This window comes from Accipiter gentilis, chromosome 29 (assembly GCF_929443795.1).
Source record: "Accipiter gentilis chromosome 29, bAccGen1.1, whole genome shotgun sequence".
Taxonomy (NCBI): Eukaryota; Metazoa; Chordata; class Aves; order Accipitriformes; family Accipitridae; genus Astur; species Astur gentilis.
In genome coordinates, this window is record NC_064908.1 from 6,360,410 (window position 1) to 6,387,627 (window position 27,218).

At 53.9% G+C, this 27,218-nt stretch overlaps 2 protein-coding genes across 3 annotated transcripts in view; one reads left to right on the forward strand and one right to left on the reverse strand.

The window, feature by feature from the left end:
- The window catches only part of LOC126052234 (potassium voltage-gated channel subfamily A member 2), a 358,553-nt gene that overhangs the window by 230,210 nt on the left and 101,125 nt on the right, over positions 1-27,218 (forward strand). The gene's annotated exons all lie outside the window — the stretch shown is intronic.
- AHCYL1 (adenosylhomocysteinase like 1) lies at positions 1,436-26,754 on the reverse strand. Of its 2 annotated transcripts, none has more exons than XM_049832630.1 (17): positions 26,430-26,754; positions 10,704-10,815; positions 10,199-10,342; positions 9,260-9,360; positions 8,860-8,962; positions 8,506-8,600; positions 7,518-7,624; positions 7,319-7,435; positions 7,040-7,103; positions 5,497-5,585; positions 5,007-5,077; positions 4,438-4,532; positions 4,255-4,353; positions 3,607-3,675; positions 2,328-2,406; positions 1,724-1,844; positions 1,436-1,577 (listed from the first exon to the last, which is right to left on the reverse strand). In XM_049832630.1, the coding sequence occupies exons 1-17, from the start codon at positions 26,535-26,537 to the stop codon at positions 1,571-1,573; spliced, it is 1,581 nt and encodes a 526-aa protein (XP_049688587.1). In that variant the 5' UTR covers positions 26,538-26,754; the 3' UTR covers positions 1,436-1,570. The 2 variants fall into 2 exon arrangements, with proteins under 2 accessions (XP_049688587.1, XP_049688588.1); XM_049832631.1 differs by lacking the exon at positions 26,430-26,754 and adding an exon at positions 11,554-11,636.

Here is a 27,218-nt window from a genome sequence, read left to right on the forward strand (position 1 = left end):
TGATCAAAGCCACGAGCATCCCTCCCATCTTCCTCCCATCCCCACAAAGGAGCTTTGCACCCCCCTGGGAAGCAGCAGCACCCCCAACCCTGCAAAACCCCGGAGAGGGACCCAGGCAGCACTAAAAAGTCATGCCCAGTCCGCAGGATAGGGTGGCCAGAGGTGAAGGAGCAGCCCCGGTCACGGGTACCCCAGCATCTCCATTATCCATGTACCGGGAGATGCGGGCAGCGGGGGTCCTCCTTCCCTCCATGCTCTGGCCTTGGCTGGAGGAAGAAAGAGGCAATTTGGGGAGGATAAAAAAAGCCAAGAGAAACCTCACTGGGTTGCAAGGAGCTTCCCCCCGTCTTGGGACAAGCTGCAAGAGATGGAAAAGAGAAACAGGTCACCAGCGAGGATGGGGAAGGGGACAAACGAGGCGACGAGAGCGGCTGAAACGCACTGCGAGAGGGCAGGGAAGAGCTGAGAAAGCCCCAGCTCAAGGGCCGGGGCAGCAATGGGGGAGTCGAGGGCTTTGCGCAGGGGTCTGTGGTGCAGAGGTCCCAGGCTGGGGTAGGGGGAAGGCTCATCTCTGCATCCATCTCAAAATAAAAAGTGAAACACCCCAAAAATAAGAAAGACAAAACAAAAAAAAAACCAACCAACCAGACACCCATAAAACCACCCCGCGCTTCTCAGTGGGAGATGGGGCCACTCAGATGCAGCAAGTGCCCGGACTCAGCAGGCAGCCGCATTCCCAACGCTTCCCCCCACTTTAAAACTTCTCTTTAAGGATCAAAAAGGAAAAGAGGAAAAAACAAACAAACAAACAAAAATGTTTTAAACTCAATTAAGGTGCAGTTTGGCTAAAAAACCTAGGAGAGATGAGGATAATGCTGGGTAAGCGACCCCCGTCCAAATTCAGATTAGCACCCTGAAACAGTGAACTCCCCCAGACCCGGCCGGCCACCAAACCTGGGCCACCTCGGTGCAGGGACCTTGGCCAGGCGTGGGGACAGTCACCTATTCGCGAGGTGGCCAGCAGGCGCCACTCTGCTCCCAAGCAGCGCTAGGAGCATTGATCTAGCAGCTAAAACTGGGCTCTTTAAGGCAATTTAGAAGTTGCAGATAATCCACACAAAGAAAGAAACATCAGATAAGGTAGAACAGCATCTCCGTATCTGCAGGGATCCCGGCCGAGACTAACGCAGGCTGGAAAGGTGAGGAAAAGAAGAAAAAAAAAAAACCACCAAAAACCATTGCTGCAGGAATGAACTGCCCTTGGCACATCAGGAAAGGGAAACCCTCTCTGGGAGCCAGGGCTGGGAGCCACCAGTGGCTTCAGCAACATGAAAGCAAGAAGCGAATCCCAGGTTGTCTGCCAAGATCAGACAGAGATGTGATCACGTAAAAGGGTGAAACTGAGGAAAAAAAAGTGACCTTAAAATCACACTGATAAATGTAAAAACAGGTTCCTTTGTTGGTTTAAAAAAAAAAAAAAAGAAAAAGGTAAACGAAAATAAAAATTATCTTTAAAAATAATCTCTCTAATGTTGCCTTGTGTGGTCTGGTCCTTCATGGGTATGGTCCGTCAGTATCTGGAAGAGAAGGGAGGGGACAGTGAGGCCATGGGTGCTTGGGGACACAGCTCCTGGGAGCTGATGCTGTCCCAGTGCAAGGAGATGCACCCAGCAGCACCCTCTGGGTGGGGAGACAGCAGCTCCCTGCCCTGGCCGGCACTGACCTGTAGTAATTGGGTTTGAAAGGCCCGTTTTTGTTGAGTCCCAGGTATTTTGCCTGATCATCCGTCAGTTCTGTCAGGTGGGCATCAAATGAAGGCAGATGCAAGCTGGCGACATACTCGTCTGGGAAGGGGGAGAGGAAAAAGGGGATCAGGGGGTGCACGTCCCCCACTACACTGCCGGGGAGATGCGGTGTATGGACTCATCACATGGCACGAAAAGGGCCAGGACACGACCCTGGGTCTGGCTAGGCAGTCCTTGCCATCTAGCACCATGGATTCACCCTCACGTAAGCCTACAGCAGAGCTGAGCCCAAGCCCTGGTGCTGAGCAGGGCTGGATGTGCACCAAAAGGCACAAGGGCTGCATGAAAAACCTCAATACAGGAAGGCTGCAGGATAAGGGACACCTGCCACACTGCAGAACATTAAGGAAAATAAATCAAACCACCTGCACGTATTTTAAGGTTGCTGCCTCTGATGGCTTCCCTGAACTCATTCTCTCTCTGGAAGTTTTCTCCAGCCCAGGTTTGAGTTTCTCCTTACATCCAAAACTGCTGGCCCACAGCAGCCTGGGGGGTAAGTCAGTCTGGGTTCCCTTCACTCACCCATCTTCTTCGGCAGCAGGTACACGTCCTGTTTGTAACGGCCCTCGGGAGCGTTGTAAAGCTCAATCAGAGCCAGAGCCTGCAGAGATCACAGGGGACAGCCCGGGGACAGTCAGGGACAGCCACCAAGCTGGGCAGGGCTGAACCCCCACAATGGCACAAAGCTCTTGGCAGCAGAGATAAGGGTTTGGGAGCCTGAGGGAGGAGGCAACCATCTCCAAAATGCCTTGAAGGAAAGGCTTCCACCCAAGGGTACCTCCCCTCTCTGGGTCTCCACCACCACTGGGGAAGGACCAGAGAGATTGGAGATGAGATGCCACCCAGCTTGTTTGCAGCATCTGGGCTTAACGCCCCTGGGAAAACCAGAACACAAGGGACAGAGCAGAGGGGAGCAACTGTAATTCTCTTAAACCAACTCTAATTCTCTTAAAACGGCTGCTGCGTCATGCAGAAATGAAGGGATTGCTCCTTCTAAGCTGGCAGCATCGCTCGAAAGACCACGGGCACCCCTTCATCAGAAATAAAACTGCATCTCCCCCAAGTGCCGGTTCAAGCAGCTGAGAGCCAGGTCTAAAACACAGCCCTGGTCCCTGTCCATTTGGACCGACAGGTGTGAGGATAAGGAAATTCCCCACTGTTAGCGTGGCTGTCCTCCCCCACCATTGCAGTCCCCAGCCATCAGTCCCCTCCATGTTTCCAGCCCAGCCGGTTTCTTCCATTGCTCGCTGACCTGAGGGCTGCGCCGGCCTTGGCTGTTCACACAGCCAGCACTGACTGCAGATCTCAGAGCAGAGCCAAATTTAATCATCATTTTCTTTGGAAAGGCAGTCACGACAAACAGTACAAGACACAAGCCGTGTCTGCCCAGCTGAGCCAGCACTGATGCTGGGAAGCATTTTAACCACTGACCTCCAGATCCCCAAAACTCAGCCCAGGGGAGCATTCTGTGCTGTAGAAATCAGAGTCCAAAGACAAAACAAAGGCTTGCTTTGAGGTAGGCTTAAACCTGTGCTAGGGGAGCTCTCCAGTGGCTTAAAGCACAGCAGGAGCTCTGCCATGAAGCCTGGCTCATTTAAAAGCTCTCTCCCAGCTGTAACCAAAGTAGTAAATTCATCATTAACTGCACCCCAAACAAGAGGTGGCAGCTACGGTGTCTCTGGCACCGGTCCATCCTAAGGACCCATCCAACAGCTTCTTCCAAACTGTCCCCACCCCAAGGCTCATCTAAGGCCCCAGATCATCCTCCATCCCTCGTGCCCCGGCCCTGCAGCGTACAGACCTGAGTGGTGGCCGTGATGGAGAGAACAAAGGTAGGAACCGTAGAGCAGCTCAGGTTGAGAAGACGGCCCTAGGAGACAGCAGGAGCAGCTTGCAGAGAGCTGAACTTGCCCCCAAAGCCAAAGCCAATTGAGTCTTGAGATACAATTCACCTCCACCCCCTCCCAGGGGCAGGGGCCAACCACAGCGCAGTGATTCAAGGGCTACCGATGTGACCAGAGCATTCAAACTCTGCCTCGGTTTCCATCCTAACCCTTGGCTTTAAGGCAGGGAGATTCTGTGGTCCCTAGAAAGAGCCAGTCCCTCCTACTGCCGGGAGAGTTCAAGTGGGAAGAGGAGACACCCGGCTGGTTTGCTGCATGGGAAACTCTGCCAAAGCCAGAAGCAGACAGCGTTTGGCTGATAGGGATGGCTCCTGGCTTGAAAGAACAGAGCCAGATGGCACCTCTGTGGCTGCATGTGGTACATGATACCTCCTCTGCCTCAAGAAAAAAAAAGAAGAAAAAAAAAATATCAGGAAACCCTTTCTTGAGCTCTGAACCTCCTCCTAGCACCTTTCCTCCTGGTTAAATCTCTGCTACAAACTCTGGCATGCAGTGATTTCCTGATAGAGGCCCAAAGCAACATCGTGGCACAGCTCTCGGCGCACCTCAGCCAGCAGCACCACCCGCTTCCCATCCGGCCAGATGACGTGGTCCACTTGGGAGCGGACTCGCTCCCAGGTCAGCTCCGGGGTCCGGAGGCTGGTCTGCAAGAGCAGGAGGAGGAGGTTGGAGTCATCAGGGGAGGACGGCAGGGCGGACACAGCCGTCAAGGTTGCAGGCAGACTCACCACATCGATCTCGGTGTTGGAGTGGCCCATGTTGCACACGATGCAGCTGTTCTTCATCCGATCCAGGTGTTCTCTGGTCACGACGTTCTTGTTTCCTGCAGGCAGAGAGGGTACAGATGAACCCAAGGCAGTGGAAATATAAACTCTCTGATTTCTCCTTCCCTGCACTTGAGTCAAAGAAGCTCAGCTTGGGGCAACACCAGATGAACTTCTACCAGGACAAGAGCCCTCCTGGCTGTGACAACAGAGAAACACATGGGACGAGTGCTGATCTGTGGTCCCATGAATTAACCAGGCTTCAAGAGACCCCAAACTACCTGTGGGACACATGGCTGTGATGTCTCTTCTCCCAGGGGCTGAGGGAGGACTGTAGCGAAACAGCAGACTGGGTGGGGTAGGCGGGAAAGCTCTGGCCAGAGCACAGCTATTGCTCTTGCAAAATTAGCAGCACATGGCAGGGAAGTGTCCTCCATCCCCAGCTCCCCAAGAGCCCCTGAGATACCCGCTTGGGAATGACTGCTCCTTCTCAGCCTGCTCCAATGCTCACCCACGACCTTCTCCATCCCTACCTGTGCAGGTGATGACGACATCCACCTGACGGATTACTTCGCTCAGCTTCACCACCCGAAATCCATCCATGCTGGCAAAAAAGGGGGAGAGGGACCACGATGAGGAGGAGAAGCCTGTTCTCTCTCTGCCCCAGGCCAGGAGGGATCTCAGCACTGTATTGCTGCAGCAGCTCTTAACTGCTCACACAGCAGCAGGGCTATCCTTCACAAATGTTGGAGGAGCTGGGGGATGTGTGGAGCATTCAGCCAGCCCTACATGAACCCTCGAGCAGCCTTCCCAAGCCAGCTGGGGCAGGTGCCTACTGCTTGGTACCCCACCACTAAACCAGCCCTGAAAGCTGCCCAGCCCTTCCCCATCACACCCCAACAAGATGTATATTCTCCAAGACGAGCCACAGATCCTCCTGGCTCTGTTTCAGCCTCTGTCATGGTTTAAAGGGGGCCAGAAAGCAGATGAAGAGATGCTCACAAGCAGCATATAACATCTTACCAAGCTTGGAGAGCGCAGATGGGGTCAATCTCCGTGACGTAGACAATCGCTCCCAGGGCTTTCAGAGCAGCACAGCATCCCTTGCCAACCTGCCGAGGCAAAGCGTCAGCATGGAGCTGAACACGGGACATGCTGAGTGCTACAATCCCTTCCTTAAAACAGCCCGAGCATGTTCCAGACTGGAAGATGCTCATCCCAGCTATCTGCCTGATGCCAGGAGCAACTCAGAGATGCACCTGGCAAGTGGCAATTCTGCTGCAAGCCCAGCTCCCCCTCCAAGGCCACCAAGCCCTCCAGCATGGCCGCCAGCTGACAGGAGCTTTCTAAAACCAACATGCTTCCAGCCTGTGCAGCCCCAGCATCACAGGAGCGCTTCTGAGCAATCCTCCAAGAGGAGATTAAAGCCAGTCTGGACAAGCATGCACTTCCCCCACTTGCCTTTAAGCCAAAGGGCTTCTTCAGCATTCAGAGCTGTCCTGCACTGCTCAGGGGACAGATCCTCTATCCCACGCTCCTCGCATCAGCATGAGGGAGAGCAGAGCTCCTGTAACAGCATCTCTAACTCTACTCCTCACTACAAAATTAAACTGTTTCTCTATGCCACTTAGCCACACTAACACTTGGCTTATCTGCACGTACCCATGCTCAGCCCCATCTTCTGACCAGCAACATGCTGTCGGGCAAGAAAAATCTCCAGAGACACCATCACTTATCACCCAGCTCTGACCTCAGGTCTACTGAAAACAGCCAGGCAGGGCAAACTGGGACTTCAACCCACATCCAAAGGGGAAATCAGTGAGGGTGGAAGGACTCTCTTGTTTTGAAGAAGTCCAGGAAAACCCAGGACGGGTCCTGGAAGCTACAACTCCCAGCACAGCTCATGGCTGGAGAATCAGACGCCACCCTGGAGTGCCTGGGCGAGAGCCAGCACAGCCTCTTGGTCAAGCAGAGCTGGGCTCCACTGGTGTCTAAATAAATTAGTAAGCGTGTTCCTGCCGGGAAGAGCATTTGCAGCTACTGCCAGGCCCTTCGCAGCGCGGGAAGATAAACACCCACGCAGACAGCGCACAGATGGAGGGAAGGTGTCAGCTCCCGGCTCCGTGCTCTTCCAGGGCAGAATCATTTACAAGTTCCTGATATGATTCCCCTACGCCAGAACATTATCCACCAGTGAGATGCAGCCTGCCCTCCACCTCCTCTGTCACAGGCTCAGTGACAGCTGGGCTGGATGCTGAATTCAGTCCAGGGACAGCAGATGGGAGCACCCATGGGTAGTTATAATTCAGGCCAGCGTTCCCAGCAACTGTCATATTTGCAGCCCAGGTAATCTGCAGGCAAACTGGGAAATCTGATGCTTGGTCTCCAGCCTCCTTGCAGGTTCTAGCAAGATTTCCCTGGTAATCGCTCACCAGGTTTGATCTACTCCTATATCAAGGGCAAGTGGTCTTTACACAGGAAAGAAGCAGAATGCTGAGCTCAGGGGAAGGATGGCTCGGGGAGAGGCTGACCCACAGCTCCACCGACTGCCGCTCATGAAACTCACCTCCCCATAACCACAAACCACCACTTGCTTCCCTCCAAACATCACATCCGTGGTCCTCTTCAGGCTGGGGGACAGAGAGAGACCTGTGTTGGGATTAGTCAAGCGCACACCGCTGACGGCACAGGGCAGCGCTCTGCTGCAAGAGCCCCCAAAACCAGGTCCTGCAAGCACACAGCAAGGGCAAAGCAGCAAAGAGCCCAATCTCTGCTTAAGAGGAGCCGGAGCGAAATCCGCTGGTGTGATATTGACAGTCCAAATGGGGAGAAGGGTTGGACTCACCCGTCTAGGATGGATTCCCGGCAGCAATATAGGTTATCAAATTTCTGTTTCGTGACAGAGTCATTCACATTCATGGCTGGGACACACAGCTTCCCGGCCTTGGAGAGCTGGTACAGCCTGGAAGAGGGCAGAGGCAGGTCAGAGCAGAGAGCAGCTACCCAGTAAGAGATCTCCAGATCACCCTTCCCTAACTGCCTACCTGTGCACACCGGTCACGCTCTCCTCCACAATCCCTCGGATCTTCTTGAATACGTTGGGGTATTTCTTGTAAACCCAATGGGTGAGATCCCCACCGTCATCCAAGATCTAGAGAACAGGCAAGGAAGAGCATGGAGCAGTCAGGCCTTCCACTGGGAAAAACACTTGCTGGCAACAGGATAGGGAAAAAGAGATGGAGAGCATCCTCAGGCACTGATGGTGGGCTGTTTGGGCAGAGGCCTGGGGGAGAGGACTCCTGGGTTGGCCTAGTAGCCAGCAACTCGGGGTCTCCTCCAAAACACAGGAGTTCTTACCCCCTGCATGGAGCTAATTGATCCTAACAGGGTTTTCTGCCCCTCCTATTGCTCTGCAGCCTGGAAATGTGACCACAGGCAGCACTAACGAAACAGGCTGAGATCAGAAGGATGCCACAACATTCATGCCCTGAAAGTAAACAGTCAAGAGGAAAGGCTGCAGGAGCTGTCATGGCCCACTGACACATGCTATCGCATCATTAGTGATCACAGACCATGCAGCAAGGCAGTGAGAGGCATCATCTGTTTTCAGCAAGGGAAAGATCCCCTACAGAGACCCCCCCACACGCTTTCTTTGGGAGAGCGTGGATGGGATGTGTGTCTAGAGGAGCGGTTGGGGAAGCTCCCATAGGGCTGACCCTCACAGGAAAGAGGTCCTGTGGTTTCTCAGCTTGTTGGCAGCTCTGGCAGGAGATGCTCCCATGCCATTGGGCTGTACCAACTCAGCACATCATCTCTGCAGCTCCTGCAACCCCCACGGTTGCCCCCAGCCCAGCTCCAGCTGCCATTCTCCAGGACCTCCACTTTAACAGGGGCTCAGAGGCCTTTGCAAAGCCAGCAGGTGCCCAGGCAGCCCCAGAAGGCTCCCAGGAACAGCCCCAGGAAGGTAAGGGTGAGGAGCACCCAGTGACCACTCCATGGAAGAAGAGGAATGGCTGGAAGAAGGCTTATTACCATGTTGGCCTGCCAGCCATCTACGTTAACACAGCGGTCAATGCACCACCAGAAGTCATCCTCCGACTCCCCCTTCCAGGCAAACACGGCAACACCTAGAAGAAGAGGAGCATCCTTGGCATCTGCTGAATTCAGCAGGGCCCCGCTGCTTGGCCAATTCAGGAAAGCCACGAACAGGAGGTGCAAGGGGCCACGCAGAGATCAAACCACAGCCCACAACAGGATCAAACCTGTTTATCCCTCCCTAAAAGATATTTGGTCCAAACCGTCCCTCAAACCAGCTGTCTGGGAACAAGGCTGCAGAGCCAGGAGGGGCTGGAAGGGCTCTGCGTCCCTAGCCTCAGCTCTACTCACCAGCTTCTGCCAAGGCAGCTGCCACTTCATTCTGGGTGGAATAGATGTTACAGGCAGACCAGCGGCACTGCGCTCCCAGTGCGCACAACGTCTCAATCAGCACCTGCAAGACAGCGGGTTGAGCAGCAGGCCTGGGGAACGGTGATGGGCACAAGCACGCCAGCACGGTGCAGGGCCCCAGGCACATCCTTGTGCAATGGGCAGCGAGGAACTGATCAGAGATTGGCTCCAGCAAACATTGCCCTGGGGAAACACAGGCAGTAGAACCTTTCCAAAATGTTTCCAGAAAAGTGAAGGTGCCTCCTCCAATTCCCCAAGGCTGGGAAGCTTAAGGGACCTTCTTCCCTGGGGAAAAGCTGGTCTCTCCCACCCCACACACCCCAAATAAGCAGCCACTCACCGCTGTCTGTGCCGTAATGTGGGTACAGCCCACGATTTTAGCTCCAGCCAAAGGCTTCTCCCCTTGAGCTCGTTTTCTGAGTGAAATCAGAGCCGACATGTCTGCAAAAGGAAAGGAGGGGTTTTAATGATGGGTTAGCCCAGAGAGGCCTCTCTCTGCCAGACCTGGTCTCCTTCCTGGGGTCTCACAGGCTACTTCCAGCTCCACAGTTTTTGCTATAGTTGTTACACAGCCAGGAAGAAAATTCCTCATCCCTAGCCTGGCAGGTCTGTCCAAAATGGGATCAAAACACCAGTGTCATTTGTCACTTGACAAAGCCACTCAGGACCCAGTGTCCTTCCAACCACGTAACAAGACAGGTCTCGGACAGGCACTGCCCAAGGAAAGCATCTCATGTGTCCCAACTAAGGACAGTCACCAGCCCTGCTGCTGAATAGCATCAAGGAGAAGGACCTAAAGAAGATGAAAACAGTGCTGCCACATCTCAGAAGAGCTGCTCTAAATGTGCCTGGATTATCTTCCCCTTCTATGGGTTTGGCAGCACGTGTCTAAAAGGAGCCCAAAAGCAAAGTTACCCAATCACCCCACTGGAAATGGTAACTCAGCTTCCCACAAGCCCCAGGGGAAGGGGTTGGGACTGTCAGTTTTCATGTCTCCCAAGGCGTTGCAAGATCCTTGCCCATTGAGGTTTCTCATCCAAAGCCACCGGAACATTAAACCCTGCAAGAACTCTGCTGCTCTTAGAAAATGGATGCCAGGCATCATTAATGTTTGCCATCGCATCCAGCTCTTCCCCACATAATCTGCTGATTTAGGGGGGTAAAACGGGATATTCAAGGCTGTAGCAAGAGTTGCAGGAATTGCCAGGGCTCATCTCCTGGTCTCCAGAGAGCACAACACCTGGCCACAAGCCCCATGAACCCCATGGTCCACTTTTACCTTGTTCAGCAATCTCGATCTCCCGGCGCCCAAATTCTGCCTGCTTGATGTTCTTCACACAGAAATTGCTGCTGCCTTTGGAGTTGGTTTGTTGTTTCTCACGGGGGGACACCTCGTCATCGGAGCTGTCCGTGTAGGAGGCAGCTAAAGTCAGGAGAAGAATGTGCGTTACCCCAGGACCTCCTACCCTTCAGGTTTCTGCTCTGTTTCACTTCCCAGCTTTCACATACACGCGCGCTCGTGGCTCAAACTACAAGTCTCATAAGGAAAGCCAATGTCCAGAACAAATTTTGCACTCTTGCTCCCTAAAACAACCCATAACTAATTAGATTATCAACTGGTAATGAATGCCTGAGCTTCAGGAACCCCCACAATTATCCCCTCCTCACTAGAGTACAACACAGCAGCGTGGAGCATCCTGACATGCGGTATAAGCAGCACATTCAGTGGCACCAGTGCCAGATTTGGGAGAGGACCACACATGGACAAGGAGCCTGGCACTTACCAGAGCTGTAGCTGTCGGTGGAAGACTGTGAGATGGATCGGGACAGGGACCGACGGCCTGTCTTTGTTGGGAACTTGGTGAACTCCTGCATGTCATCTGCAAATTGGATTTGCTGAGAAGTGCAAAGGAAGAGAAGTGCTAAATCAGCAGGTGTTCCTAACGGCACATCACATTTCCAGGCTATATGGGCCCGTGGTTCCCTTCAGTCTACCTCGACTGCTGTAGTCACTGAAATGAGCGTCACCAAATGCATAAAGGAACAGATCTGTGGCTACATGTGCCAAAAATTGAACCCCCTCCTCTGCCTGATCATCTCTGTCACCAGAAGGTTAAAGCAGATTTTACACCTAACACTTGAAGATGAAAAAAAAAAAAGCACTCAGCGAGGCTTGAAACATCCCCTTTAGCCCATCTCTGGCTCCCTGAGGGTCCTCCAAGAAACTCAGATTGCTTGTACAACACAAATAACGTGCAGCCCTCCAGACAAGCCCTGTGCAGGCAGAGCCCCCGCTCCAACCCCAGTTGGTCCCAACTGATTTCTGCCTGAAAGTGTAGCAGCAAGAAAGCTGGGGTGGTCCCAGCAGAAACTCAGATCCCTGGTGCTTCCAGGCTCTTCCCCAGGAGCAGAGCGTCCTGCAGGTTAAAAACATGGCACATCTTTCCAAAATCGACACTAAAAGCAGAGGGGAAAAAACTCAGCAAAAGAGAACATTTCAACAAAAAGTAGTTGACATTGCATTGGCTTTCAGTCTCCTCTGCATTACAGATGTTTCCATTGTAAGAGAAGCCCTAAAACAGCCACCCCTCCTTCCTCTCTCAGCCAGAGGCAACTTAAGGCTCCAGCACCTACCACCAGCTCATCAAATTCAACTGCGTTGGGCCAAAAGGAGAGAAAAAATAGCCCCAAACTGCTCAGCTGCTGCACTCATCCCGTGTGACCAGCCAGCAAAAAGCCTTATTGCTGCTTCTGCAAGAGAAAGATGACTGAGATAAAAGGGAATTAGGAAAAGTGCCAGCAAATCCAGCCTGATGCCCCCCTCCCCAGCACGCTGCCACGCAAGAGACCCTGACAAAGAGCCCCAGCGTGGCCTCTTCCCTCTGATCGCGTCACTGCAGGATTTAATTTTGCCACTTAACAGGGATGAGACGTCATCACAGGGAGTGGGATTAACAAAGCATCCCCACAGACCCAGGAGACCTCGAAAAGAGTCCTGAAGAAATCAAGATGATGGAAAGAGACAGGCCACAGTGGCCTCAAGGAGGGATTTTCCATGCCACAACCATCCCACAAGCTCCCTGAAAGCTTTGATGCAGGAAACAGCCTTCAAGGGGAGAAGAATGAAACTATTTAGTTGAGATGATCCATCCCAGAAAGGAGGGATCTGCATAGTCTGGGTCTGGGGTGTCTGCAGCACTAGTATGGCTGTTTGGGCTGTAAAATTGAGCCATGGTTCATGGAGAAACCCAGCTGATGGGCCAAAAGCAGCACTGGTATTCTGCTCAGGTAGGGAAACAGGGAGATGAAACCCACTGCTCAGTCCAAGAGAGGACATGTGGGGCGATGGAGGTGACTCCAGCATCCCCTCGGGGAACAGACTAGCACCAGATCAAGTCCATCACACCCAGGCAGGCATCCCAGGCATTTTTGTGGGTGCTGCTGCTAAAAGGTTTTTAGCTAGCTCCTCTGTACTGGATATGTTACAGCCTGGTATCTGCTTCCCAGACCAGACTTCCCAGCAGACACCCTGTGATTCTGATGCAAACTGCATGAATTTGCATTAGTGGAAGGAATGGGAACGCTAAAATGGAGTTTGCAGGTTTGGTTTTGCAACTGGTTTAGGTCATTTGGTGCAGAGGGAGGAACTGCAAGGCATCATAACCTACAGCACTGCTGGGAGAACTGGTACTGAGAGATAAGAGGTGCAGAAGCACTTCTAGCAAGCAACGCCAGGCAGGTAGCAGCAGTGTCCTCGGGGCGCAGGGCCAGAGCTGGCAGGCATGGCAGTTTCCCATCCAAGGAATTATATTGCTGGAATTTCTTCAAGGTCTGGTACTGGGATCAATCTTCCCCAGACAGCCTGGGAAAGGCTTGTGCCACCTCTGTGCTGGTGTATTGCTCATGGGCATTTCTAGGAGGAGGGTGGGGGGAAGATTAGCAATTTCAGAACAGCAATATTTCCACCCCTTCCTCTGGCAACTCATCAAACCAAATGGTGTAAACATGCCCCAAAAAACAGCTGCTGGCATTAAAACACCTTAAAGTGTTGGCTGAGGAATTTTCCTTTATCTCAGGGAAAGGTTTCCAGGGAAGAGGTGAACCCAGGAGGGAAAAAAAGAGATAACCCAGGCTTTGCTGCTCCAGCTGAGGGCACAGGTGGGTGTCTGTCCTGGCTTACAGCATCCAGGATATGGGAGTCCCAGGCACTTCCCTGCAGTGAAACATGCTGCCTGGATGGTCTCATGGAGCAAAGCTCATTTGGGATGCGATGGGAAGGAGAGGGTGGGGATGGAGGGTTGCTGTGCTCCCCAGCTCCACACCATCCCCACACCACCAAGACAATAGAGATCTACCAGACACCATCACCCCCTCTGGGGGGACCTAGCCGTGGGTGTTGAGCCAGCTCTAAGGCATAGTCCCACGTTTTAGGAGAAACAGCAGTTCTAGAAATGTGGGGTTTGAATCCAAGGGGAAAAAAAGGCACTGCTAAAGAAACCAAGTGCTGAATTAACCACAGTAATCCCCGTCGTGGCTTTACCAGAGCTCATCTGAACTCCACAGCTTAGCAAAATCTGCCCTGTCTAAAATTATCATCAAACATTGCAAACAGCTTCCAAACAGAATGAACCGTTCACACATCAAACCCCCTCCAAGCTTGGCAAATTAACGCAGCGTCCGGCAACCAGCCGAGAGGAAGATGAGGGAGGACAGCAGGTGCCGTGGTCAGGCAAAGCGACCAAGCTGACTGGCGATGTGCGTGACCGTCGGCCGCATTACATTCCATGTGCCAGGCTCTCCAGCTGCATTAAGGCGATGGAGAAAATCTTGTAATCCCTCGGCTTGTCATGGGAATTTGAATGAACGGCATCCCCGGCTGGGGGATGCAGATTGAGTCGGCTGTATCTGACCGAAGCCGGGCTGGCTGCGGCGAAAGGGGACCGGGATCGGGACCGTCCGGCTGCGGAGAGCACGATGACAAATCACATCCCAAATTTCATCCTGCTGGAAGCAGCTTTTCCAACCGGGTGGAGCGCAAGGGTTTAAGAGCAAGGAAAATATTTTTTCATCCCAGCAATTCATGACCAAGGAGGCAAAACAACACAGCACCAATTTCTCTGCACAGAAACAGAGCCAGGGTGTTTTCCAGCATCACTACCCGCTTACAGGAGGGGATGGGGTCAGGGTCCTGATGGAGCCCTGTGCCAAACGAGCAACTCCTTGCTTGGTACCGCAGGGGGGTTTTGGGAGAGGTCCTGTAGGAAAACACGAGGATCTGACGTCTCCTGCCAAGTTTTTGCAAAGCAACTCTGAACGCTGCCTGTTCCCGGTCACACCTGCCAAGCCAGAAGTACATTTTCTCCCCTTGTGAAACCTGGCGTGACCGTACCCATTCCCACGCAGATCCGTCTATTCCTAACAACGGCTGCTCATTTTCAGCTCAAACCGCCCCTCCAGGCGCTGGGTCTGGCTGGGCAGGAGGTGCGGGAACATTGTCCTTGCTGATACAGCACGACATCTCAAAAAGGGTCAAACGAGGTGTCAGGGACCCCCGGGCCCTCTCAAGGCAAACACCAGCCACCTTGTTTGGCTGCACTGCCCAGTGCTTCCCAAAACCACTGTGAAGCTAAACAATCAGCTTCAATGAGCCTCTCCCTACATTATAAGGTACTTGCCCATACGTGGGCACATTGGCTGGGCAGTCCCAAACCCAGCAGCACACATGCACCCAGCACAGCCAGCCTCGTTTATTTAATTATTACAACATAGGAAAGGCAAATAGATTCCGGATCTGGACTGCTACCATCTAAACGAACCAGCAGCTCGTGACTGCTGGGTGTGCCATTCTTGATGGTTTATCCTGTGCTTTCCCCCAGCAGTCAGGCTAGAGAGTGGCTTTTTGAGCTTATTGAGTTGAAGTTCCCACCCCACCTCTGAGCTTCAGAGGACTTTGTAAATCCAGCTGGATTTACCTCAGGCACAGGTGAGCCAGGCATGTCCCTCTCACACAAGACAACTCCACTTTTAATTTTAAAACTCCTTCTATCCCCAGAACAGCTCCAGAGAGGATGGTCAAGCTCCTTCTCCATGCTACGCATCCCTGATTGCATCCTGTGCAGCCTCAGGGGACAGCAGCAGAGCAGGTTGTGGAAGGAGGAGGTGGTGGTGGTTTTGGAAAGCATCCACCAACTCACAGCCATCCCCGGGGCCACACGCTGACCCGGTTCATGTGGCACAGGCTCCATGAGGGAAAGGACATGTGCCGGGGAGCGGCTCCAGGCTCCCATCTTACCACCACCGGGTTTGCCTTAGCAACCCTTTTTTTATTATTTTTCATTAGGGACGTGAGCGATGGCACACCACAGCAGTGTAGAAAGAGTGCCCTTTACAGCCACTTTTGTCCTGGAGTAACTGGTGGGGTTACAAGAAGATTGAACCACCTAAAACCCTCCAGCCTAAGTTTCCTCCACCATGTCCGTGGACATGACAACACAGTGCAGTCACCCAGGGAGAAACAGCAAAATCAGAGCAGAGCACGTTCTCACAGCAACACGACCGCCTGGAAAGGAAAAAGTCTCTGTAACCCACTTCTGCCCTCCCAAGAGAAAGCCTGGAAGGATCCAGGATCCTGGGACCTTTGCTTTGCAGAAAGCCAGCAGCAGAGATCAGGACTATTCAGGGCAGCTGGTTCCCCTTATTTAATCTCCTCTGCCAAACAAAAACTCTCTGGCAGAAGCTGGGAGGGCACTGTCAGTTGCCCACACTGCTAAGGCAGCCCTTACACGCCCTGTCTTTTAAGTTTATCATTTCTTTGTCATTCCTGGAAATTCAGCCAGACTAGAAATGCTTTACAGCTCATCAGCACTCATCCTTCTCACCAGCCCCACTTGCACACAAGACATGATCAGCAGCTTGTACCAGGGCCAAGTTTTGCAGACCTGGAGAAGGGCACCTTCACACACCCAGGCTTCAAACACCGAGGATTCGTTATCTGCAGAAGGACTGTGTCTTCCCGTGTAGCTGCAACTGGTTTCTCACGACGAGCTGGGTCCTGCCACACTGATGAGTTCGGGTGTTTCTAAAGGACAAGTTGTTTTAATCCACTTATTTGCAGAAGCGAGTCGTCACGTTTAGTCAACGCAGCAGTGAGGGAGGGAAGAGGCACCCAGGGGATGAGGTCTCTTCAGCCACGCATCAGTGGAAGAAAAAACCAAATAAATAAAATAACCAGCATGAGGCTTTTCTTCTGTTCTAGGTCAAAAAGAAGAGACGAGCAGCAGGTTTACTTGTGCCACCTTCCTGGAGAGGGGACAGCACTCTTCTGGGCTCTGCTCCTACAGCCACCCAGGTCCCGGAGGGGACCCCATGCTTCCCAACCAGCAGAAAAGAGCCCTCCTCGAAGCCACCTACAGCCTCCTGCCACGTTTGCCCCCTTGGGACAAGGGGCTGAAGCCACCCCAAGCCCGCTCACCACAGGTTCCCAGGGTCTCTCCCCTGCGCTGGCCCCAGGGCTGGCAGCAGTCCCGCCGTGGCCGGGGGAAGCGACGAGTGTGGCCGTGCCAGGGCGCTTGGTTTGTTTAGAGGACTTGGCTGCCGCTGTCCTCAGACCCCTTCTGCCCTGCTTCCAGGCTGGGAGAGCCAAGCCCCTGTTCACACAGGACAGCATCTAGACATGGGGCAGGGAACCCACCGCAGCCCCCAGCCCTCTGGCACACAGGGGGACACAGCTCCTGCTCCATGACCTGACAGGACGTGTATTTTTGGGTTGGAAATCAGCAAGACAGACGTGGATGTTTTTAAAGTGCCTCTCCTGTGAGGTTACCCAGCCCCGGAGGGGTATGTCTGGACCACAGCATCCCCAAAGGATCAAGGGAAGGAAAAATCAGGTACTCAGAGCAGAGAGATGGGGGCATCGGGATCAGTGAGGCTCCCACCCTGACCACTCACCATCCTCATGCAAGGGGAGGTTTCTGAGGTGGATTTGGCTATGTGACTCATAAACCACCCGATTTTACCACCTCCAAGCTCTGGCCAAGCAAGCCAGCACACACGTATATGACAAGAGGTTGCATGAATTCACACGAGGCTGTGGCCAAGCTCACACGACAACCAGATTTCCAATTCAAATCAGCTCAGCAACAGAAGATACCCCAGCCAGAGCACGAGGCCGGGCGTAGGCAGGGTAGGGGTTGCATTAGCAATGCCCATGGCTTCAGCCCCACCATGCTGCAGGGATGCTGGAGGAGAGGGTCAGCAGCTGGGCGCTCAGCAGGCATCCTCTGATCCTCCACACTCACTGGCAGAGCACCAAGGGCCGCGGGGAGAGCTAGAAGTGGCACAGTCCCAGCTAGAGAAGTTATATGGAAAAAACAGGACCTGCTTCTGCTCCTGTGGCCTTGCAACAGGAGGACTTTCTCCTGATGGTTCCCCCAGCCCAAACCTTTAGAAGAAACCTCAAAGTGCTGCGTTTGGACAACGCAGCTGGAAGAGCTGCCTGAGGGTGCTGCTCTGCTTTGTGGATCGAAGCACGATCAGTGCTGAATTCAGTGCTGCCTGGATCTGTACCTCTAGCTCCCCAGAGGGTTCACAGGGCAGGATTTTCTCCCCGGAGAAGCAGATACCTGCCTGGCACTCTCCCCATCGACTCCCTGAGCAGGAACCACTGCCAGATCTCTGCCTGGAAACCTTTACACCGTTCCCAACAAGGAAATAAAAGGCACTGAGGTCCTGGCAAAGTAAACTGGCCAAGCCCTGATAGCAGCCTCCATCCTTCCCTGGCAGAGAAGGGCTGGTTGGGTAAAGCACTGGGGGGGGCGGAACCAAACCACCACCAAGTTTCTGTAAGTACAAGAGGAGAATTAAGAACTTTCACACGAATCCCAAAGCTCAGCAGAGGAGGAGAAACACCAGGAAAGAAATGGGCCCATTTGAAAATTCCAATAGGCCAGAAACCACCACAAGATTTCAGTCATCATGGGAATCACTGTGAATGCTAGTTAGAGGAAAAATAAATAGAAGGCAGGATTAAATAAAATAAATGTGATTTTGAGTGCCCAGCTGTTAAATAGTAACAGGGAATAACTACTGCCTTATAAACACCTTGAGGTCAAAGGTGCACTGCCTCCAGCAAGAGTAGAGGGAAAGCTCCCCACCAGCAGATAAGGCATCAGTCCTTGGACTGCAGGAATCGAGGCAAAGGCTTGCTCCCGGCTTTCACGGAGAGGGATATCTCCTTTACAGCAGGAACAGCAGAAGTCCGATACCTGGGATCCTTAAGGGCAGTGATTTCCCACTGCATTTCACAGGTTAACCCTACGAACCCAGCACAGCTACCCAGACGGGCAAACATCGCTTCCCGCTGCGCAAAATGCAATCAGCTCAGCTTGCTGGGTCAACTAATTAGCTCACACACATCCCCCCTGTCAGACAGCCTGGAGATATTCAGGTATGCAGAGGAGAGATAAGGCTTGGAAATAGGGAAAGCACAGACTGGGAGAAGTCTTTAATGGGTGTAGAGGTGGCCATGATGGGTTTAAAGACATCCCAGACTTCTTGCTTAGGGATTCATCTGTGATGCCCACCCAGCTGTGCGCCTGTGGCACACCAAGTGTTTGGGCAATAGGATAATTGGTATTAATTGGAGTTACCTTGCTGGGAGCATTGCATGGACAGGACTGTGGGTTAAGTCATTTCCAGAGGCTTGTGGGGCAAACTGAGGACTAACAGCCTCTAACGGGCCAGCTGGCCGCTTCAGAGATGGAAGCCCATGGAAATGTGTTTGTGTGTCATAGCTGATAGGGAATCATCTTTAGTTAGTATCAATTTTCAAATTAATTAGAAAACTCCTCTACAACCACGGCTGTACAAGACCAAGGGAACACTTGGAAGTACTGTCAGAGAGCTCGTTCAGTTCCACCACATGGGTCTGAAGCGAGGGTGAGCCACAAAAACATCAGACTGAAATCCCCAAACCTCTCCTTCATAATACTAAAGCAGCCCCTGTGTTTTGGGGGAGGAATCAGTCTACCTGGCACCCCAGATGCCCCACCTACCTCCTTCTCTCCCCCAGAACTGGCTTGCAGAATCACAGCATTTCAATATTTCTTCTGGTCTTTCAAGAGACCAATACAGCAAACACCACCCAGGCAAGGCTCCAGCTACTCTCAGCTACACTTAGAAGACCTTCCATCCCTATGCCACAGCTCTAGGGGAAAATACCCAGCAGGATCAGCATTGAAACAGGAGCAGCCTGTGTGCAATACATCTCAGAGTCAGGAAATACAGCTGTGTAATAGGAAAATGGGAAATACATCCTCCCCACGTTTCCAGCCCTGGCTGATTCTCCACAAGCCCCTCACAGCAGTATTTCCACAACTGCATCACCTAGACCTGCCTATTTCATTTACCAACATACTCTATTTTCAGCCCTGGACGAGACTTTGATTTTGATGTGTCTGGTTAGAGGCAAGGCAGGAGAGAAACCCCAGGCTTCAGCTTAGGCTGTTCACTGCTCAGGAGTTGGAGGAATCATTATCAGGATGGACAAACGTCACCCTCCTGGACACCAACTCCTCATGTCAGAGCAAAGCGGACCCTTTCCTTCAAAAAGGGTTGATTCATTTAAGCCCCTTTCTTTCAAATGGGGCAGGAGGGATAAGAAGTGACATCCTTGTGGGAATGGCGAGGTCAGAGAATATTTGAAGAAGGGGTTGGTTAACACGGGGAGACGCAGGCAGCGCCGCCTGCAAGAGGCTGATGGCTCCAAGGTCAACAGGGATCGGCCAGATGTTCTCGCTCCAAAACATGCCCAGGTTGGATGCAAGCCTCTCCCCACAGTGCAAGAATGTGCGATATTCGGGGCTCCCTGCAGGGAGGCAAAAGGAGGAGAGACAGAAAACAGCAGACACAGGTTGAACCTCACCCCAGGCCATCTGGAAGGAGGAAACAAAAACGTGAATTTCGGCAAGGCAAAGCCCTGAGGAACCTCCTTTCCAGGCTGCCTACCTTCTCTCTCCCCACAGAAGGCTGGAAGGAGCTATTCCCTACACCCACACCTTGTAGATAAACCAGGCTCCCACAACCCCCACCCAAATCACAGCTCCTGAATTAAGGCGTCTCCTCCTCTGCCAGGCACGAACGAGTCCTGCCAGTGAACTCTGGGTCTGCAGGAGGCAGCCAAGGGGAAGCTGTACCCACCTCCGAGGACTGCGGGAGCCTCACCCGAATTACAATGCAGCCTGTTTGACAAGCTGGAACATCATGTCCTCGGCCACCTAAGTTCTTTGGCTGTCACAAACCTGAAGTAAACAAATTCTGCAGCAGCAATAAGCTCGTTACCAAGGCCACCGTATTGATCCCGAAGTGTAATTAAAATTCACAGTTCAAGCAGCCCAATGCGACAGGGCAACTGGGGCAGCCTCCTAAAGGCATGAATAGCCCCAGCTTCCGCATCCTGCTTTCTCAGAGGCAGGGAGCCCACAGGGGAAGACCAGCTGCTCAAAAAACACCCAAAGTGGCAGCTTTCTCTTTGGACCATCAACCGAGATGCCCCAGAGCACCCACTCCCCATGTTGTGCCTCGCTGAGGGTTAACCACACTGGGGAAGCGTGCCGAGATGATGCTTACCCCAAGGTTAGAGGGGTACAGTGCAGACCAAGTTCAGGTGCTGCTGTGGGTGGTCAAGTCTCCAGGGTTTGATAAAGGGGTCCAGCACACCCTGCTGAGATGGTAACAAGATGCTCTCCTTGGTGGGACTTCCCAACCCTCGTACAGCAGCCCCCAGCCCCGCACTGATCCAACCAATGGTCTCGTTGAGAAAGAGCAGTGTCACACTCTGCAGAAGTATTAGCGCAAGGTCCTTTGCACCCGTGGCTCCATGGGGCCAGCGGCAGACCCTGGGACAGTCACCTCAAACGTCACCACCAACTGCTGAGTGAAGGTGAGTCAGAGTCCCCAGATAAGCAGCCCTGATCAAAGGGCTCAGCAGGAAACGCAACAAGCCCTCTGCAAACGCGAACGTCACCTGCAGGAAACTCCTGGTGATAAAAGACACAGCCAGGCACGAGCAAATCTCTTCAGCTGAGTGCTGCTCTGAGCAGGCAAGTCCCACACCTTCCCCTGCCGAAACACCTGGGACAAGGCACTCGCCAGCTCCTCGGAGAAACAACATGGACAGGATCCTCATCTGCAAAGCCCTGCATCAAGCCAGCTGGTTATCCAAAAAGGATCAACTCCAACCTGGCCTTGAAGAGCTGGTTTCCAGAGCAAAAAATCCCAGCCTCAATCTCTAGCAGGGAGCACAGGAACAGGCTCCAACATTTGCATGGGCTGGAAAGCATGGTGAAAACTGTTCAGGTCCCAAAGAAAGTATTGTGGTAGGCTGGTCCCTAGCAGAAGATACTCTCACATTTTGGGAAAGGCCTAAAGAAAACACAGTGTTTCTGCCGCCAGCAGACTTCCCACGCTCCAGACCTGGCTGCTCACGTGGGAAGGAGGCTCCCACCAAGCACAGCAGGGCTTGCAGGAGAACCAGCACTGCTCAGATGGGTGGCCCCCACGCCCACACCATCAGAAGATGACAAGAGATGCTTCTGAAGACTGCAGAGAATGAATATCCAACTCCTCTCCCACCTCCAAAGGCCGTATAAGAGAGTCGAAACCCAGCCTACCTCACAGGACTGCAGGAGGAGAAAGGAGAAGCAAAAGCTACACACCCCGGCACATCGTTCTGAAGATGGCTTGTGTCCATCAGACCCTGAAAAATCTCCTTTCTTCTTGCTCTCCAGCTCAATAACTTAAGTAAGGATCTTCTGACCTTGCAGTAGTGCTGGGTCGCAAGGAGAAGCCTCCCCTCTGGACAGCAATGAGACCCTCCAAAAAGCCAAAGTGATGAAAAGGACCCAAGAGCAACTTATAACAGAAATAATTACAATTCTGTCATTTAATATAGCACCACCCATGACCTGTCTGCTCCCAGCCCCCAGTAAATCATCCCCATTCAAAACACCCTCATGGTTTGCTCTCACCATGGGTCAGGGTATGACCAGCTCAGCCCGTGACCATCTAACCACAGCAATGTGTTCACTTCTTAGGGTTTTCCCGCACCCCAAAGAAGGCCAGACCCATCCCAGGTGGTCCACACAGAATAAGAGCTGTTCAACCCAGCCCAGGCATCTCATTATGAGAAAATGCATTATGAGAAAAACTCCAGCAAGAGGAGAGCGAGAAAGCAAAAGAACAGAGGATTTGGGCAAGGAAGCAAGACAGTCGAGTGTACAGCATCTGACTAAACAACCAGGAAAGGAGGGTGGCCACTGCCCCGGACAGGCACACAAAGGCAGAGGAGGATTTATGAGCAGCCAGTCTAAGGGATGAAATTAAAGAAAGAGGAAAAATGAGCAACTCCAGGAGATGTCAGTACAAACAAGGACATTCTCGTCCCCCTGACAGACCGAAGGGGAAGATGGTTTATTAGCACCCAGCCTGGCAAAGCTGCAGAGACCTGAGATGACTCAGGACTGAGAAAAATGGGGCAGAAAACCCAGCTCTGGGAAGGGGCTGTGTGCGGGGCTGACAAGCAGCAGGCTGCAGCAAGGTCAGACACTGCTCAGGCAGCAGGAGAGCAGCTCTGCAGGCAACTGCAAAAAGCAGCAGCAGAGATAATGCTCTGGAGGAGGAACCCAGCCCCCCCCAGGGGATGGCAGCTCCCCATGGGCTCTGTCCCCCTCTCCCCAGCCTTCCCCTGCTCCCACCTCCTGCCACCCCCGTGCCAGCCAGCACGCAGCTCCGGCTCACTACCACTGCAAAGCTGCAGCGCTGTGCATTAGCATTCCCCGCCGCACAGCCTCAGCGGGATTCCTCCGGTGCCAGCATCCGCAGGGGCACAGCACCAACCCAAACCCACCAGCCATGGGCTTGCCAGCTTCTTGGGACATGAAGGTGCCATGTGGCTCACCTCCCTGAAAGCAAATTCAAGGCTTTAGCCCATTTCACACTCCAGGCGTGCTGCATGAGTAAGCAGATCTGTCTGCAGAGCGTCGGTCTGTCTGTCTGCCAGCAGCCAGGTGTGAAAGAGCCCACCGGACAGCAATCCCCGAGACAAGGATGCAATGGGGATCGGGTGAAGTGACAGACAGGGACAGCACTTGCCAAGCCCCCCTGCTTTGCTGCAAGCACAGCATCATGTCCTTCCCACTCGAGGGCACCCACGGCTCAGCTGGGAACTTAAGGCTCCACCAACCAACCAGCTGACATGGATTCAGAAAGTAAGGCTGTCAAGGGCACCCACGATCTCCAGGGAGGCAAAGGGCAGATGCCCAGATGCAGCAGTGATAGCACACAAGGATCTGGAAAAGCACGACCTGCACCATTGAGCTTTCCCATCATCCCCACACTCATATTCACTTAACCTGGGCAAGCCATAAGCCTCAGTGCTTCCAACCCTTCCCAGCAACATCAAGGCACACACTGGAGAAAGCAGAAAGCTCAGCATCACTCACCTCTGCCTTTAAACCACTCCCCGCCAAAGAACCGCCTAGCTCTGATCAAACCTGGTGTTATTTTGCTGACAGTCCAACTTCCCATAAGCTGCAGTGAAAAAAGAGCTTTGGCAGAGCCAGGCAACCCAAGCTTCTGGGAGAAAACCACCACATTTCTGCAGAAAGGCTACAGCTCTGTTCACCTTGACCGTGTTGGCTCCTACTTAAACCAGGAGTTGATCACATTTAATCTCTTACCTCCTGCTGTTTCACTTTTTCACCTTAAACAAATCATTGACGAGAGGAAACAAAGACGTCAGCGATCCCCGGGGTTGGCCGCGCAGCTCAGGCTTGCTCTGGGTGTCCCCAATGCAGCCTGCCAATGGCAAGGAGGGTGCCGACTTCTCCTCAGCACCGGTGGGGCTGACGTGCCTCCAGCTACATCCGAGATGCTCCCCCAGGTCCGAGCTGGGCATGGGACACTGGCAGGCTCACATCAGCTCTTCCGCTGCACACTGGTGCTCTCCCCAAGTGGCAGCACAAGTTAAGACTCTTCTTTGAAAAGCTATTCAGTGGCAGGTCACACGGAGGAGACAGAGCCTGCACTAAGCTTGGCTACTTTCCCACCCTCCCCATCTCCAAACACCTTATACAAACTGCATCGGCAAAGTTCAAGGAGCCTAAAAACCCAGGGAGGGTGCCACTTCAGCAGCTCACCATGATTTCTCCAACGTCAATGCTGGTAAATCATCTCTCTCAACCATCTTCTTCACTGGCCTCTGACCACACTGAGAGCTCTGGGGGCAGTGAGCACAAAAGTCACTTCAAATTGCATTGAAACAGAAAGGCGTTTTAATGGTTTAATTGCGATCCTGCTTCGAAGGCATCTGAGCTGGGGGCACTCAACATCTTATCTCAGGAGGGCAATTCTTCCTTCCCTGTCCTTTTATCCTTCTGCCAACGCCTCTGCTATTACCGAGCACTATTCGCAGTAACTAGCCAGGCAAGGAAAACAGCGGCCCGAAGCATTTTGTTCCTTGACCTCAGCCGCATCACATCCCACGCTCCCCAAGATCTCACTGGCTGCTGATGTTATCGGCCTCAAATGCCATGTGTCGCTCTGGGCACCTTTAGTATCATCACCCAGCCAGGAAAGGCTGCAGCAGCCGCTGAGTCTGACTGTGGCTCCTCATGCTGTGCAACAAGCCTGTGTGTACATCAACAAATTCAAGGCGATACAACATCCCATATTCCCTGAGACACAAGCAAACTTTTCCTCTGAGGGTACTGGATCAATTCGCCCCTACACATACATCGCATTTCTTCTTACAACACCTATTTTGTCCTCATAGGATACTTCAGGATGAGTAGTTTGCTCTCCTCCCTCAGATCAGCCGGCTGCAGCCTCACACTGTTAGCTCCCCAGCTTTGAGAAAGGCGACAGTAACGAAAAGGTAAAAACAATTCCCGAGTTTGAGCTGTGCTGAGCCACCACTGGAAGAGGCAGATCCCAGCTCCACATTCCTCTGCTCCTTCCTCCAGGCTATGTCCACAGCCCAGATAAACAGGGCCAGGGTGCAGGGAGAGCCTCCAGACCCCTGCTCCCTGGCAGCAGCCATGAGCCTGGGCAAAGAGAGAAGCCTCAAACACAGCTGCTTGTCGGCAGCCCCTCCACAAGGGTCAGATGCTCTCCTAATCCCACCACTGGCCAGAGCAGGCAAGAGAGATGTTCCCTCAGAGAAGGAGGACGTTCACATTCACTGCGACTGCTTTGCCTTTGCTTCCAGTGCGGAGGCAGGCGGCTGCAGCCCCGGGGGGAACACGATGTTCAGCACAGCAGGGACCTCCGGCTGCAGCTGCGCGGATCCGTGCAGTGCTCGGAGCACAAATCTGCCTCACTGGCAGGACCACGACTTCAGCAACATGTTACCGAGCCTGGCAGGTCTGCACCGAGCCAGGAGCGCAGGTCTTCATGCACTCACCCATCTAAAAGCCAGCTACCCAAGTTAGTGGAGGTCCTGCACCCTGCCATGGCAGCATGGCCAGTGCTCGCCCACCCGTGGTGCCATCCATACACCCCATGAGGGTTACGCAAGCAGGGCCTGCACCGCGGGCAGAGGCACCAGAGGATCTCAGGAGCTCCTGCTAGAAGGCCTTCGAGGCTGAAAGGGTAAAGAGGTGACTTGGGAGAGCTCAGCGCCGGGGGCTGTTCTGGCAGCCTCTTCCCCAAGCCCAGCTGTGCTTCCACCCACATCTCCAACAGAGCCCCTGCCCCAAAAAAAGACTCCAAATTTACTTCTGCCACCCTTCAGTGACCTACAGCAGGATCTCCAGGTCACTGCTGCCAGCTCGTCCTATTTAACAGGTCCCCCTCCTCCGTCCCCACTGCAGAGCACCGTCACCTCCACACACGCAGCATCCACCACGGTCCTGACCCACGGGGTCCCCAGACCCGCTCCCCCAACCTTACCTGCCTGTCCCGTTGCCCGGGGTCACCATGTCCCCCAGGCACCCCTATGCCACAGCCAGGCCCCCGCTCTGCTCCTCAGCTTCCTCCCTCCCAGAGCTGGACCAGGCCTGACCCCAGTGCCCCCTCCCCGGGCCACATCTCTGCCCTGCTGGTACCAGGCCCCCATCAGCACCCGCTCATCCCCAGCTGTATCCCAGTACAGACCCCGCTCTCCCCAGTACCCAATCGCTCCCCATTCCACCCCAAACTGGCTCAGCATCCCCTGTCGGGCACCTCCACCCCCGATGCTCGGTACCAGCCGCCCCCAGACCGGGCCAGCCCCCCCTCGCCGGTACCAGTCCCCTCCGAGCCCGGTACCGCTTTCCCTCTCCTCCACCAAAATGGGGACAGCCCCTCCCTTCCCAGTCACCCCCCAAACTGGACCAGTTCCCGCTTTCCCAGCATCCCCCACCCCCCAGCCGTGGGGCTGCTCTTCCCAGAGCCGGCCCAGCCCCCCCCAACCCCCGTCCCCGAACCGGGGGCTGCTCCCCCCGAACCGGACCGGCCCCCGCCGGTACCGGTACCTTCTTGGGGGCCTTGGTTACGGTGGCCATGAAAGAGTACTTCTCGGCGTCCTCCACCTCCTTGGCCTGCTTCACCTCCTCGCCGCCGGCGGGCTCCGGCACCGACATCCTGAGGAGGAGGAGGAGGCGGCGGCGGGGCGGGCCGCGGCCGCCCGCGGCACCGGGCGGGGCGGAGCACGGCGAGCAGGCGGGAATGCTCCGGTTCGGCTCGGCTTAGCCCGGTTCGCCTCGACAGGGCCCGGCCGGCCCCGCGGCAGAAGCTCCGGTGCCGCCGGTTCGCAGCGCGCTGCGGCGGGGACTGCGGCCGCCGCGCTGGGCGCCAGGGGCCGGCCTGCTGTGACGTCAGCGCGTAGTGACGTCGACGCGCACCGGCCGGGCAAGTGAGGCCGCACGGCGGCTCGGGGAGGAACGGGCGCGGCGGCGCGGCGCCCCCTGGCGGCGGCAGACGGGGACGGCGCGGAGGGGGCGGAGTCGGGACGGGGGCGGAGCGGGGGCGGAGGGGCGGAGCCGGGGCGGGGGCGGAGCCTGGGGCGGGGGAAAATAATCGCGGAACAAATCCAAATTAAATCACCAAAGATAAAACAAAGAACAAGGTTTCTCAGGAGAAGATATTTCTGTTTATTCAGGGGAAAAAATTAAATCGGGGAAAAAATAAAAAAAAATCAGGGAAAAAAGATTAAAGTAAATCACGGGGGGGGGGGAATAAAATAAATCGGGGAAAATAATTCAAGAAAATGGAGAAATCACAGGGAAAAATCAGATGACGCGGGATGGCGGCAGGAGCAGGAT